Below are 15,950 nucleotides of genomic sequence, written 5' to 3'. Positions count from 1 at the left end.
CATACTACATATGGAAGAAACCACAGCATCTTCTCTTTGTGTCTATTCAGATAATATCCATTGCCTAGTGAATGCGCATACTTAGAATGACTGAGGGAGTAATGTGTGAGAAAAATGGATAGTTTTAATCAGTAAAGTCAAACAGTCCTTTAGCACTTGTACTAAAAGTTTCAAATACCAATGTTTTGAAAGCCAGCCTATAAATACATATTAAGTCACCAAAACACAATGAGCTTTTAGGAACGTGAACATGTTTTTCCTATTGAAAAGACTGTAAAACTCTGTGTAAAGACTGTGTTTGGCTGTTGCCTTTCTACATCATGTCTTAATGTTTTAATTTTTAGTCCTCTACAGAGAAATGTTCTGTAGCTGAAACTCACAAACCAGTCAAAAGTTCCAACTTTCTGAGTTAAGAGGACAAAGCAGTAAAATAACCACTCTCCAGTGGAAAACCAGGTTGGAAATGTGCATTGACAATTTAGTAAAGTTGCTGCCCCTCTTGCAAAAAAAGTATCGATAAGAGTTAAATGACTTGCTCTGTTGGAAATGTGTCTGTTGATAGAGTTATGTTTAGAATCAGTGCTGCAGTACCAACTCACTCTTGCCAGAAAAGTTATTTTTTCATTGCCCAATGCCTGTCCACCCTTCCCAGTATTTTTAAGATAGAAGTCCAAATTAAAAATACAGCTCAGATGCTATGTAAATAATCCATCAGAACCATCAGTGATTAAAATTTGTCCACTCAGCTTATGATGAATATGGCAATAATTTTGTCCTCTAAGTGCTTACTCATGCTATAATTGATTTATACCAAAGCTTTGGCCTTAACAGATGCCAGGCTGAACTGCCTTTGGCTGGTTAGGGTGAGGTAGATGTTGGAAGGAAGTGGTACAGCAACCAGTTTTGAAAATAAATAAGACTTGGGCTTTTCATTGCTCTCATTTGTGAGTTTCCTTTCTGTGGAAAAGTCAGATGAACGCAACTAATTGTTCTCCACAGCTGGAAAACATATTGGATATAAATATCACCCAGATCGGCATTGATGAATGCGTGACTGCAAACTGCACTCATAGCAGCGGATGCATCAGCAAGCATGAACAGAGTCGTGTGCCAACAATAACCACAGCTGGAAGCATTTCGCTGGTGTCTGTGACGGTCCTGAATCATGCCCTGTGTGGCTGTGCAGCTCGGGAGAGTCCTCATCTCTCCTGTTCCTCATACCAGACAAACCCTTGTCTCAATGGTGGCACATGCGTGGATACTGACTTGGGCTACAGGTTGGTAAAGCTTTGTCTGCTGTCCAAACAAAATGCTTCTAGTTCAGTCTGTAGGAAGGACGACTGGAAGCTTGAGGAGGCATCATTGCATGTCTTCTCACTGTGGCAGATCTGAGTTTTGTTATACTTCATGGACAGGTCTTGCAAACAAACCTCTGTTTTCAGGTAAGTACTTAGGTTTGTCATAGTCTCCAGGAAAACCTTGGGAAGTTTGCAGGCTGCACCGGTTCCATGAATGCCACCCTGCAAAATGCTCTTATTTTGTGCAGCCTACCTTAATGCTGTTAAACGTTTTAATCACGGGCTCAGAATGAGCCTGGTCCCCTTCCAGAAGGCAAGCCTTAGGTGTGTTTGCTTAAAAATGGTCATCCCAGCATTGGAAAGCAGAAACAACTGGCCAGCCTCTTCTGAGCACCCTTGATAGGGGTGACAAGACTCAGACTGAAGCTGCAGAAACCCTGGTCATGGTAAAGATCCGAGTCTGACATTGCTGCTCAGATGTAATCAACCAGGAAAATTTTGCTGCCCAGAAACCCTTGGTAGGCTCTGCCACATATCATTTGCTCAAGTCTGAGGTTTCTTTGCTTCTGCTCCATTTTCAGTAGTTTTGTGAGTGATTTTTTTCTGCATCCTACCCCTGCCATTCTGCTCTCTGTAGGTATTAGCAATCTATGGGAAGCAGAAACTAAGAAAGAGGGGCCCAGCTGGTCTCCCTTCCTGTCCTCCTGCCCATTTCTGTTGCTCCTTTGGTTTCCCCCTTACAGGTTTTGTTATTGTCACGCTGTGATTACTCTTTTCTACAGAATCCCCAGAGTATTAAGGAAAAAACCCCAAGCATCTATTTTTGGTAGTGCAAAGGAAATAAACCAGCAAGTAGCTTGCAATAAGAGTGAAGATGTTAAGTTCTATGACTGTCGCACCTCTTCTCACTTTTTCTGGGTGATATTACCTTCCCAAACCCTTCTGGGGAGATTCCAATTGGACACGAGGAAAATTTTTCACAATGAGAACAATCAGCTGTTAGAATAATCTCCCCAGGGAAGTGGTGGATTCCCCAACATTGGACACTTTTAAGATTCAGCTGGACAGAGTGCTGAGCCATCTTGTCTAGACCGTGCTTTTGCCAAGAAAGTTTGGACCAGATGATCCTTGAGGTCCTTCCAGCCTGGTATTCTATGATTCTATGATTCCTTTGCTTTCCCTGTCAACATTATAAAGTCTTTAAACAAGCTGATAACTAAGCCTAGTGAAAAGCGGGTTTCTTTTTTTTGCTGAAGAGATTAGAGGTTTTCATGTGCTTTGTATATTACAACGGCTCCATCATTTATTCACAGAATATTCTTGCATAGACATATTTTCATTCAGAACTAAAGCTAAATTGTGTTTGTACAAACCAGTCAATAGGGAACATTTTTTGACATGAGCATTGCTAGTGCTTAACTTGCGCTATGGCCTAGGCAACATGGGCTCCTGTGTTTAAAGTGGGGAATCCTGCTGTGGTAAGAGCCCTTCGCGACTTCTACTTGGATGGTGGATTTTTGCTTTTATTTATTTTTTTAATAGATGCAAATGTTCTGCAAATTTCCATGGACCAGACTGCCAGCAGACAAAACACAGCTTCAGAGGCCACGGTTATGCCTGGTTCCCTCCTCTTAAGCCTTGCTTTGAGAGCCGCATCTCCTTAGAGTTTATCACTGAAGTCGCCGATGGCCTTCTGCTGTACCATGGACCAGTGGCACGAGGGCAGCCTGGAGAACGGGAAGATTTCCTGGCTTTAGGTTAGCACCTTAAAGAGTATTCATTCTTTGTGTTTGTGTGAAGGTGAGATTCTACTTACAGTTGATAGGGTTTTTGAAAAAAAATGTTGAGAAAGTTACTTTTGGAGAATGCTGAACAATTTGGCTGTGTGCCCAGTTTGTATCTTGTGTCACTGTGTTAGAAGCTGGATTATTTTAAGCTGTCTAAAGAACTCCTCCAACTAAAATCTAACTGCAGCAGTCGTTTCAACTGAGTTTGAGTGCGAACATGGTTAATGCATATCCAATAAGAGTCTCTCCTTTGCAGAGCTCTCTGGTGGTGTCCCGTCGCTGACTGTGAGCCACAGCTCTGGTGAGCTTTTCCTGCAGCTCTCACGAAAAGTTAATGTTGCAGATCGCCGCTGGCACAATATTAAAATTATAAATGATGGAAAGGCAAGTGTAAATATGGACAATCCTGTGGAAGTGTTAATTCATGTACTTAGTTATTCCTTCCAAATTCTTCCTTCTGTAGAGCTCTTCTATCAATCAGTCTTTTGTCATCTCTGCAACAGCAGGGATTGAAGTTTGTCAGCTCAGACGTCCCCTTAGTCTTGAAGCAGTAAACCAGAACAAGGCCTGGAGAAGCCCAATCCAATTTTGAAACTGGCCCTGCTATTTTCTTTGTTTAATGATCCTATCTATCACTTAGACTACAGAGCTGTGATAATCCAGAGGCTAAATGCTTCCTGGACTGATGGAGTAAAATATTCTTAATTTCTCTCAGCAGGAAACCCAGCCCCACCAAGTGACTTTAGAAACGCAGCACAAAGGACGTAGATATGCATTTGTGTAACGGGAACATCTTGCTGGTGTAACACTGGTGAATGCATCTGCTAGGCTCCCCTTTCCTCTCCCGCATAAGACAAGCTGGGGGGCATGTCAGGATCTGGGATGGGGAGCCTGGCAGACTGTCTACTCTGCTAGATTTTCTCTCTGGGTTCTGATTTGGCAGAAAACTCCAAGAAAATCCCATCTTCCCTCTGTCATGTCAGTGACTTGGCATGGTCATGGTAGAGTCAGATCTTTCTTTTGTGTAGCTCCTTAGTTATACGCCATGTGCAATAACCTTCCAGATTTAGTATGAGGAAGTGTTTTATTATTTTAATGAATTTTCCTGCACTGTAATTGCTAGTTACTTCCCCCTTCTGCTAAGTGAAAGAAAATGTGTAATTAAAATATATGCACGTCTCTTGATGCAATTTTTTTAAATAATGCCTTTCTCTAGAAAGTGAAGCTGATTCTTGACCACTGCGTGAATGTCTCAGTTGAAGACAATGACAGTGTCATTAAGAAGATCTCCCAAGTGGATCTGTCTGCCTGTGAAGCCTCCGGAGAGACTGTGGGATCTCAAAGGTAAAAAAACCCCAAGAACTGGAAATATAATTACTCAAAAGAGCTAAGGAAAAAGAGGGGGAAAAGTATCAGCCAAGTTGCCGTATTTTGCATGCCACTAATTCTTTCTTTCCCTTCCTTCCCTTCAGCATGGGTAGGCTCTTCAGTGGCCATCAGCCCCTGCAGCTGGGTGGAGTTAAGAAGACTGTGCCTTACTACGATTCACAAAGGCACTTCAGAGGGTTTGTTGGCTGCATACGCAATGTCGTTGTTGATAGTAAGGTATGGCTACTAAGACCAGTCTTGGGTTTGCTGCTGTTAACTGTAGACACCTGATGTGATGCTTCTCTTTGTCCTTTTCCAGGTCTACGATTTAGAGCACCCTGCAGAGTCCTTGAACAGCGCTCCCGGCTGTGTCCCTACGGATGAAATGTGTCAGAGTGGTGGGATGGCCTCCTGTGGTGCCCATGGCAAGTGTGTTGGTGGCTGGGATTTCTTTCGCTGTGACTGTTCACCAGGATATGCTGGACCAGTGTGTGAAAAAGGTACTGCAAGTTCTAGGGAGAAATTCATGGTGAGGATCTGTGGGAGCAGCATCAAACATAATGCTCTGAATTTGCCACGACTTTGAACTGAGTAGCCTAATAAGACCATGCTGTACGCTGGGAGTGATTTAGATCTGCAGCAATGTAAACATCCTTCTAACTCTTGTTGAATAAAGATAATGTCACAGATGAGGGTCTTGTTGAGACCTGCTTTACTTTGTGGGGGAGGCAAGTGGTCAGATGGTTTGTTTTGTCCTTTTCATCACAGCATCTTATTTCTCAGTGGTGAAAGATGAAACATTCTGCATTGTGCCTTCTTCCTCTGATCATACTGATCACAAAATGTAGTTTAATGAACATGGTACTATTTGTCATCTTGCAGCAGTTATAAGAGTGATGAGGTTCTCTCTGCAAAACCTGGGGGACAACCCTCAAGTCCTCAGGCCCAATTTTCCATCTGTAAAATGTGGATAATTCCATTTGCCTCTGTCACTGGAATGAATTGAAGATTGTGCAATGCCCCTAGACCACAGCAGTGGGTGCATGTGGGGACATAATATCAGGCTGGCTCCAGCAAATCTGTTATCCTGTACAAAATCAGCATGAAACATGTATCAGAGAACAAAAGCATGCAAGGGTAGATAATGATAACCTCAGAGACATAGTAAGAAAGTGCAAAATCTTAACACAATTTAAAAATTTAGGAAATAAATTATTTAACTTCCAGTAGCCCACAGTCATGTTAAGGGTACAGGGGACACACACTTGAACTTGGCTCTGTCCTCCCTATCTTAATACCTTCAGCAGCCATTTCGCTGAAGCAGAAATCAGAAGTGAGTTACAGGTGTTTATTGGGACTTTTCCTGCCCTGTGTCTGCCTTCTCCCTCTACGCACAAGGTACAAATGATGGGATTGATCATAACAGTCTATAATGAGCACCAGTGTCCCATAACTTTGGGGGCTTTGTGTAGTGTTGGAAGAGACTTAGCCCGCTCAGTCCTGTAGTTTGAAGGAGCTACAGGTGAGGATAAGCAGCAGTGAGCAGTTGGGAAGGAGCACAGGCGAGGTAGTGTTGAGTCAATGTGCTGTGATTAATAGACAGGACTGGTGATGTATTACACACATCCTTTCAGCTCCGTGTGCTTACTTTTCTTTCTTGTATACAGAACAATAATAAAGCCAGACCCTCTCTTCCTTTCTTCATCTGCCACACAAGACTTAAAAGATGTGACAGTAAATTACTCAGCAGAAGCTCTGTCTGTCCAGTGGGGTGAGGACTGGAATCATAATTGGCACGCTCTAGGCCTGAAGCCTTCACTGTTTAACGTGTTTATAATGACCACAGAAATGGTTAATATAGTTCAGTTATTTGTATTAATGTTTTGCAGACAGATGATACTGGTTTATAAACATCTGCCTAGCTTTATATCTTATTCTGTTTTGCATCATCTTGGGATGCTGGTTCACAAGCCCAACTGCTGTATTGGCTCCTACCCTTCACCACTGTGGGACAAACCAAATGCTCAGAAAGTAATTACTCGAAATCCGTAAGTCATATCCGGATGTAATAGGAAAACTTTGATTGGTTCCAGCTTCTTCTAATATATTGGGCTGCAAAATGCTGGTGTTCAGCTGGTGCTTTATGAACGGCTGAGCCGTGCTCGCAGCAAGGAGCAGACAGCTGGGGACAGGAGTCACTGCAGTGTCCCAAGAAAAGCCATCCCTGCTCATCAGTTAGAGCCTGTAGCTGCAGAGATGGTGAACAAGAGAGAACAGTGGGTTACGAAGAATAATATGAGGGGAATAAGCTAGAGGAGAAAAGAAAACATGCTTCAAGAAAGAGGAGAAACAGTGAGAGGAAACAAGAGTGCAGAAATTAAGTCTCTTGATCATTTGATATTTCATGTCCTGGGAACCAGACTAAATGCCCCAGGATGAGCTGGGTACTCTTTGGATTTCTACTTGTGTGACACTGACCTCAGATTAGCCATTGGTGACCCAGCATTCTTCCTGTCTAGTAACTAACTTGGACTATGTCTTTATTTGGTAAGAAGAAACTTCTTTTTTCAACTAAGCTGTGCCCAGAACAAGGAAATCTAGGATTGCTGTCAGGTAGTGAGACTAGAATGGGTACCTGCTGCCTAAGAGCACCAGGGTCTGAGTGTTTTAGTGGTTTTTGATTTCCACGGAAGCGTGCAGTGCAACTTCATCCAACTCTCTGCTGGACAATTCTCAGATAGATTCCCCAGGATGATAGGGAAAGAATTAACTTCAGTGCATTTTCCCTAGTTAAAATAATAAACACTGGCTTAATCTCTCTTTGCAATTAAAAAAAACCCCACATGACTTTGACTGCTCTGAGGTTTTCTCTTGTGCCAACTGAAATGGGAAGTAAAGTCCATATTTTCTAACAGCGAGGTTACTAACCACAGGACTAAGCTACTGAAAGAAACATTAGATTATCTTTTTTTTTTTTGTCTTCAGATCAATAACAACTATTTTACTGGACGATATGTTTCAGATCTTAAAAAAAAACTTATTGGGCTCAGTGTAGGCGTGATTGGGTAGAACATGTTGCTTGTGACAGGCAGAATGTTAGAGACAGTATCTAATTGACCCTTTTCTGCCTAAATTCTATATCCTTGATTTGTTCTTTTTCCCTTAATTCCCTTGGCAGTGAGGGGATGCTTTCCATGATGCTTCATTATGTTGCCAAAGTTTCTTAAGAATTCAAACTCTGACATTCAGAACTGGTTAATTCTTGAGCAGCAGAGATCTGAGGGAGCAGTAATTTCTCAGATTTTCGCTTTGGTTTTGTGTATGTTGTGCTTAGTTCTTCCAGAATGGGCTTTTGGAAGGGACAGTTGGATCCATTATGAGCTGAGAAGCATCCTCAGCACTCACAGCACTCAGATTCAGCTGATGGTGCGCACCCGTATCTCCCACAGCACCCTTCTCAGCTTGTCCTCTGCAGATGGGAATGGATACATCCAACTGGAGGTGAGCAGTCCAAAAGCCATTCTGCTTCAGTGCTCTTAATTTGTCATGGAGTACCCTAGTAAGAGAAAAAGATGCAGTTTCCGATTAAGGACACCTATTCTGAAATGTAATAAAGAGCAAGAATTCTCCACATGAGGGTAACTACTCTCATTTGTGTTGTCCTTCTCAGTATTACCCTTTCATAGCATAGATTCTAGTTGTTTCACTGCCAGCAAAATGTACAGGTGAGTGCATGTGATACACATGAATGGGGAAGATTGTTTTGTCCTGTTTGCCTTTTCCCTTTGCTTCTATCTGTCTCTGGCTATAAAACTTGTCTCTACATTTTTGTTGCTGCTGCAAAAACCTGTCTGGATTATATTAGCTACACAGAGGCTAATTATTCCAGTTGTAACAGGAGGGTCAGCTGGGAAGACTTAGAGGTAGACATCAGTAGGAAGAAGACTGATAAAAAGGTTCATGTGAGTTAGAAGAGTGGCCTGTAAAGGAAAGAGTTGATAATTCCTGGAACTGCAGTTTTCTTGTGGTAATTTTTATCCGGAAATAAAGCACTTAAAAGCAAGAGTGCCATTTTCATTTTGAAAACTGGGGTCCATTTCCTGAGGCATGACTGTGTAATAACATTTAGAAGTGCATTTCTGTTATTAAAGATATTCATCATCTTCCTCTAGGTGGTTGAGGGTTTCTTTAGCGTTAACTTCAGCTTGGGGGACAAAAATCATTCTCTGAGAATGAGGACATTACGTATAAACAATGGCCAGTGGGTTCTTCTGACCATGGAGCGCTACAACAATGAGTTTACCCTGCGCGTTAACAGTGGTGGAGGTGATCAAGAAGTGACCTCTGTCTTGGGTACGAATAGATGGTTTGAAATGGATTGGGCAAGCATTGTGCTAGGAAACCACCTTCCCAATCATTCAGAGAGTGATTTCCAAGGTAAGTGATATGACGGGTTCCTAAAAGGAGGGAATTAAAGTCTAAAAGTGGCATCTTTGAGTGTATTGGAGAGTCTAAAACCCAGGTAAGAATTCCCATGGAGACTACTATGCCCATGAAATAATACCACCTCCTCTTCTAGGGAATTCAGAGCCAATGTTCAGCTCTCTATTTGCCATTGTATCCTAGTGAAGATGTGAGATTTCCTGTAGATATGAAAAAATAGCACTTCAGATTTTTACTTCCCTTGCCAAAGGCCCCGAGCAGAGAACTCATGCTGCAATCTTCACTCCCCTTTTGCCTTGGAAGGGTTTAAGGAGCAGACACAACACCTCCTGGTAGGAGGAGAAGGATTTGCAAGGCAGTTCATAGTGCTGTCTCCATTTCCTGGGGTGGGGTGCTGGGACTTTGAGATTGTGGCTGAACAAGAAGACAGCTTTTTCCATTCTGTTGTTTCTCATTCAGCCCCACTTATAAGATTATATTTTAAATCTAGATTAATTTAGTGGAGCTGTTCTGGTTCATAGCACAGTTCTGCTAAACTGTTGCATTGGTACAGCCAAGCTGTCCTGGCAAAGCATTGTTGATCTGTAGATGGGCCAGAGCACGTAGGCACATGTCCTGTAGCTCTTCTAAAATAAAACTGATAAGCAGTATAATGATCTTTTTTGAAAATGTTTTAAGTTTTCTACAATGCTGTAAGGTCTCCTGCATATGTGTTGGGGGCAAGACTTGAGGTGGGGAAGTTGCTAACTCAGTGTATTTCTCTGTATACTCCCCTGCTTTGATACAGGTTGTATGCGTGATGTCCAGCTGAATGGTCAGCTGCTTCTCGTGGAAGGCAAAAGCACAGAGTTTGGCTTAATTCTGAGGCGGCAAGGTGTCACGATGGGATGCCATTCCAGTGCCTGCAGCAGCCAGCCCTGTTACAGCCCTTTCCTTTGTGTAGACCTGTGGAGAAAATATGAGTGCCGGTATATTAAGCTTTTGTTTTCATACAGGGGTGGTTGGGAAGCTCTTTCTTTCCACCTTAGTTCAGGCAATTTGCTTCTAACAGTGAAAATCCCTGCTGCTGCTGGCCAGAGAGGGGCATCCCAAGGACAACTCCTTCTCTCAATCCCATCTCCCATCATGGACCACACTTGCCTTTTCCTGCAAGTCTGATATAGAACCTATTTACTCCGCCATTTTTTCCATGGTGAGAAGATCACAGGCCAGTGAGGAAGTGAAACGCCTTTTGATAAAAGGTGGATTGCAAAAGCTTTGCTCTCTCCTCTGTGTGAAAATATATATATTCTTATATAGCATATATAGTGCATGTATATATACATGTATAAATAAATATTGCATATACAATATATATTTACTTATATTTTCTGTAAAGAAGTTGAAATTAATCATACTTTCTATGAAACAATGAGACTTTCAAAATTAGACTGTCACAAAACTGGATTCTAAAATTGGCTGCCCAGGGTCAGAACCAAAGTCTACCAGCTGGTGTCCTACACAGTTAGTTCCTTGGAGAAGATCCACCCTTTAAAGAAAATTTTCAAAATTTGTATTAAAATATGCAAATCAAAATATAGGCATTTCTGTTAAAAAAACCAAACATACATATGTGCAGGACTGGAGAAGGAGCCACTGGAATTCTTTCAATTCAGCCAAAATTTGGCACTTCTGAGGCCTGGTGATTCATTGCTGAAAGAGGCTATGAGATGGTCTTAAGTGTGCCTTGGGACACTCTTTTCTTTGGTCTACTTGTGAAAGAACAATATGAAGGCTCTTCCATTTATTCACTAGTATTTCTTCTTTGGACTGCAGAAAGCAGGTCTGTGCCCTCACAGTATTCCTCCATGGCCTCTCCAATTACGTATCAGAAGAAATTGCTTTCTCTGCAGTCCTAAAAGACAAGATGGGTCATTTTGAGGAGGTCAATGACATCTCTCCCGAAGGTCCAAGTGAACATTACAAAGCTTATACTAAGTGCTTGCTAGCCCTTTTCCCATTCCATTTTTTTCTAGGGGTTTTGAACACATCTGTAGAAAAAGGGTTAGTTTGTTCAGAAGCTGATGGATCCCTTTTTTAAGGAAGGAATGAAGCTCTTCTGCATATATTCTGGATAGGGAAAGCAGAACATATGTTCATGTTTTCATAAGCCTACTAGCTCACTATGTTAGACTTTACATGTATTTCATACTCTCAGTGTGGATTTGTGGTCTGCTTGAAAAGACTTTAGTTATCAGCTTTAAAGAAATAGTAACAAACTTTGCACAAGACAACACCACCAGGTGGTTTGCTTGCCTAAAAGATACCTTCTGCTTTTGTTGTTCAGGTGTCCAGCTGGGAAAGTAGAAGTGACTGACAACCTTACAGGGCTCAGACACTGTACCTCATCACCTTGTGGACACTGGACCTGTAGGAATGGGGGTACCTGTGTGGCTCAATCCCAAGACAAGACTGTCTGCCAGTGCCCCGAAGGTTACAAGGGAAGATGGTGTGAAATCAGCCAGGTGAAGGCTGGAAGACCTGTTGGACTCAGCTCTGGCTCTATTCTGGCAATCAGCATGTGCCTCCTTGTCTTCCTAGGTAGGAACGCAAGTCCCTTTTTTCCTTCTTTTTAATCTTGTACCTTGCTCCATTGAATCAAGTCTGCTTTACCCTTGGATGTTGTGATCAGTGTTTCACTTTTTCTGGAGATCACCAGTTGGGAGTTCATTTGAGGATGCTAAGAGACAGGCATCAGCACATTGTTACAGTTTAGTTGCTTTGAAGCCAGTTCAAGCAAATTTAGGACTTCTCTCTTTCAGAATCACTTATTTTCAGTCCTTCTTAAGTAAGAGCTTTCCATCGGTGCATGCAAATCTGTGTGCAGCCACAACCATCTAAAACTCTCATCTGCCCTGAGCCCTTACATTTGTAATAGGTAGGACCTACAGCTAGTACCTGCTGTTCATGTATTAGGAAGGAAGAGATCTTTCTCTAGAAAGTTTATGACCTTGACAGGCAAGCCTCCTTAAGAGTGTGGGGCAAAAAGAGATGTTCGCAGTGTGTCCAGTTTCAGGCGCACTTTGGCTGAAAAGTTAATAACACCATAAAACTGTTTTCCTATTGATAAATTGCATACACGTCTCAGAATAGTAAAGGCTCCATGATTATATTACACTTGTAACCTTCATTAAAACAGTGTTTTACTTACTTTGGGTATCTTATTTACTCAGGATTGGTGAAAGGCCAGAGATTGGCCAAAATGCCTTCTATTTAAATGGATTCCTTTAGGTAAGTAAAATACCCTTTTAATGAAGTCTATGATGTAATATACATAGATGATTCTTTACATTCCTGAATATAAGTTGTTTATATATTAACAATTACGCATTTCTTACCTGGGAATTTGATTGTCAAATTAAGAGTTGATTTAATGTCTCAGGAGTCATATATCTACTTGTTTATCATGCATCATACTTTGTCATAAGTCACATAACAAATATGTGTCTTTATTTTTTCCAGCACTCTTGGTCTCCTACACGGTGTGGAGTCAGTGGGGAAGTTCAGGGTTTCGGAAAGGAGGAATTTACCACATTCCTGAAGAGCGTGAAAGTTGGGAGGATGTTAGAGAAAATGTCTTCAATTACAATGAAGAAGGAGGTGGAGAACGTGACCAGGTATGATGCAACTTCAATCCAGTCTTTGCAAATCTAACCTCTCCTCACCTTCCTTTCCCAGACCTTTTATTTAACTTACTGTCCTTATCCAACTGGCTTTTTTTTTAAAAAACAAAACAAAACAAAAAAAACCCCCAAAAAACCAAAAAACTGAAGTACTCTTGAGTAGGAGGCTTCTATTTCAACCCAATCTGTACCTTTCGCGATGCTGGTCATCTGTGGCCACCTCTGAGAGGGCTGCTCTGGATACGGCATTCTTGCTTTAGCTGAACACTATCATTACACAAGGGGATTTGGTATGATCTGAACTAGGTCCTCTCTTTTCTTCAGTTTGTAGAAAACTCACAGAAACCAGTTTGTGTTGCATTGAATTTTAAAACATTTTTTGGAACCTGTTTCCTTTTTTGTTGTTTCCCTCTGATATTTGCATTCTTTTTTTTCCAGAATGCTTATGATATAGATGAACTGAAGAAACCTCTCCATACCATTCCCTACTTCTCCTTGAGGGCAGCTGCTCCACACTCCAGGACACCCACTGGCCAAAAAAGAGACTCACTCCCAACACATGCACATCAAAACCAATCAACATCAGCTGTTACCAGCATCCCAGACTTCAAGGAATATGTTTCTCAAATCATCTGGGATGCAGACAATGATCTACAGAGTCTTCCAGCTGACACTATTCATTTTTACTGCTTAGAAGGGCAATGCTCTCTAGCAGGGAGCCTTAGTTCCTTAGACTCCACTAGTGGTGATGAAGATCTAAATTATGATTGCCTCCAAGAATGGGGGTCAAAGTTCGACAAGCTTAAAGAACTCTATAAGGTCTCAAATGAACATTTATAACGAGAGTTAAAGGAACTTGACACATTGCCATGACATATGGACACTACTTTTAAAAATGCCCTTTTTTATATGTAAGAGACATCAAATAACTTACTTGATGCAAGTTTTTAGTTACAGTAGTATGATATACTCAGTTTTCCCAGGAGTGATAATCTGAATGGTCTTTTTATATGCACTGTGCAGTTATTTAATGGTAGAAGTGCAAAGACTTTTAAAGCATGAATTTTCTTGAAAACTTTGGAATGTAGGATTTGTATAGAATAGCATTATAATATCCCTTTTTATTTGTGTAGACCACAGTGACTTACTGGAATTATCCTGGATGCGAGAACTTGAATTATTTTCTCCCTAGTATTAATATGAATCCTATCAGGTGGGTAACAATGGGTACGGCATTTTTTTTTAAATTGCATTCATTTTAGACTGTGAAATAATTATTTAAAATGTTAAATATAAAACATTTAAAATTTCTGGGTTTCTTGTCAGCTTTTGTCTTACCCTCCTAAACCGTAATCTCCCCTGACATCACACACACCACCTCACTCACTGTTACAGGCTGCCCAACTGTGGGAGACTTTTTCTGCCTGACCATTTTTCTAATAACCTGTAAAGAGGGGAAAAGAGTGGAAAGATCCTAGCTGTGAATAGCACTTTGCTGGTGTGACAATTTTACACTCTTGAAAGCGGTTGTAAGACCTGGGCAAAGTTTCTATTCAGTAAGCTTTTACTTCCAACTTTGCTTTTCATGTGGAACCCTTCTTCAAAGTCTGCAGCGGGAAAACAGAAGAGCTGTTAGCAGGTATGAAGAGAAGCTAAAAGGCCATCCAGGCAAAAGTTGGAACTGAACTCTTTCAATCAGGACAGTCATTGTAAAAATTGGGATCCTCAAAACAGAAATCATGGGAAACCTACCCTGTTCCCCTTTGCCTCCTCCCACTCCCCCCAAAAGGACTGTGGTTTGAGCATGAAAAGGGAGTCAGGAGCTTCTGAAATCTAACACTGACTTGAACACTCACCTCTGTGACCATGGGTATATCACCTTGTTCTTTCTCTCTTACCTCTCTGAAACAGGGGCAGCTCCCAATGCATGGGGTGATCTGTGAAGGTTAATAGGTGCTTACAGAGTGCTTGAAAGCTCTGAAGTGCTAAAGGTTTTTTTGTTTTCTACTCAGTGTTTTTTTAATTACCAGTACAACATGATACTCAATGTTTGTTTTTTATTGAAGTCTTGACGCTTCCTTTGATTTATAAATACTGTTTTTAAAATAGTATCATCAGTATTCATCATTTTACTTGCCATAAAAAATGCAAATGTAAATTAGTTTTGTACCAAGAAGGAAGATTTCGATACTATTAGAACAAGTGTAATTTAAACTGAAAATTGATTGAACAAAACCACCATGTGAACTGTATAAAACAATCTGTATTAATTTTGTAAAATTATTTATATCAATGGTACTAAAATAGTGATATTTATTAGAGAGATGTGGAGCAAAGAGTCAGTATGAGCCACTCCTTCATGCCGAAGTCTTGCACAGCTGGGCATTGGTTGTTCTTACAAAGTCATAAAAAATCAATATTGTAGCTATATTAACATATAGCCACATCTTGCTTAATGTAAATTTTTCCTCCTTTCTAAAGACGTATGGTGTGGTAAGAAACTACAAAATCTCTTACATCTGGGGATATTACATATATTGTTGCTGCAAATGAAAACTGCTGAGCCCCAGAACTCCAGTAAGGCGACTGTTCAAAGTTTTGAACTCTTAGAACATTTTCATGAAGTGCATATACATTTTTATTGCTCTTTATTAAGTTGCCTTTTCTGAACTTGGTATCAAGTAAAGCTTGGCATAATTATTGATAAAATGTCTCTTCCAAAAGAGAGTAATTTGAACAATGTGCTACAAATAATGCTAACAGACTAACTATGATCTCCCGGAGGATTATTTTGTAATTCATATTCTGAATTGCATCCATTTTACATATGGATGCATTAAACAGTAACTCAGGAAGTCTGAAGCAGTAGATAATTTTTTTTTCCTCAAATAACTGAAGACACAAAGTAACAAGCACGACAGAAGATAACAAATTGCATTGTAGTCAGGACGTGTAATGGACTTCTGTCTTCATGGAAGATGAGAAAGAGGAAAGTTCTTCTGTCTCCTTGGGTCACTTGTAGCAAAATGCAGAATGTTTATGGCTGGCAGGTCACTGTCTAGCTACATAGTTAGATGGTCTGAGACTAAGAAAGGGCCACACCAGGCACTAGTTTGATGCAGTATCCCCAGTCGTGGCTGTTGAGTAGATGAGTCACAGTCCTGTAGGGAAGGAAGAACAACCTAGTCGCTTACAGCAGTGACTGGGGCAAAAGAGATTTGCATTGTGTATCTACATTGAAAACTTGCTCTGCAGCCTTTGTGAGCTCTTTTCTTGGTAAAATATTTGAGAAGTTCAGCCAAATGACTGAAATAGTTAAAAGCTTCTGCTAGTCATCCTGCCTCTCCCCCAGACGTTGACATCCCAGGAGCAGGGATATCTGAAAAGCTCGA

The 15,950-nt window shown here is 41.0% G+C and overlaps 1 protein-coding gene across 2 annotated transcripts in view; it reads left to right on the top strand.

The window, feature by feature from the left end:
- Positions 1-14,077, top strand: part of LOC115340515 (neural-cadherin-like) — a 56,974-nt gene extending 42,897 nt beyond the window's left edge. Inside the window, exons 22-33 of one of the 2 annotated variants that reach the window (XM_030012195.1) lie at positions 1,000-1,277; positions 2,841-3,055; positions 3,342-3,469; positions 4,302-4,429; positions 4,558-4,690; positions 4,773-4,953; positions 7,788-7,954; positions 8,626-8,890; positions 9,684-9,864; positions 11,223-11,476; positions 12,398-12,552; positions 12,997-14,077. In XM_030012195.1, the coding sequence (XP_029868055.1) occupies positions 1,000-1,277; positions 2,841-3,055; positions 3,342-3,469; positions 4,302-4,429; positions 4,558-4,690; positions 4,773-4,953; positions 7,788-7,954; positions 8,626-8,890; positions 9,684-9,864; positions 11,223-11,476; positions 12,398-12,552; positions 12,997-13,398 (2,487 nt within the window). In that variant the 3' untranslated portion in view covers positions 13,399-14,077. Of the gene's footprint in view, positions 1-999; positions 1,278-2,840; positions 3,056-3,341; positions 3,470-4,301; positions 4,430-4,557; positions 4,691-4,772; positions 4,954-7,787; positions 7,955-8,625; positions 8,891-9,683; positions 9,865-11,222; positions 11,477-12,108; positions 12,167-12,397; positions 12,553-12,996 lie in introns of those variants that run through there. The other variant, XM_030012196.1, reaches the window with a different exon arrangement.
- Positions 14,078-15,950: the final 1,873 nt, after the last annotated feature.

The sequence above is a fragment of the Aquila chrysaetos genome, chromosome 4 (genome assembly GCF_900496995.4).
Source record: "Aquila chrysaetos chrysaetos chromosome 4, bAquChr1.4, whole genome shotgun sequence".
Classification (NCBI taxonomy): Eukaryota; Metazoa; Chordata; class Aves; order Accipitriformes; family Accipitridae; genus Aquila; species Aquila chrysaetos.
Note: the sequence above shows the minus strand (reverse complement) of the source record. Positions and strands in the feature narration are given on the sequence as shown.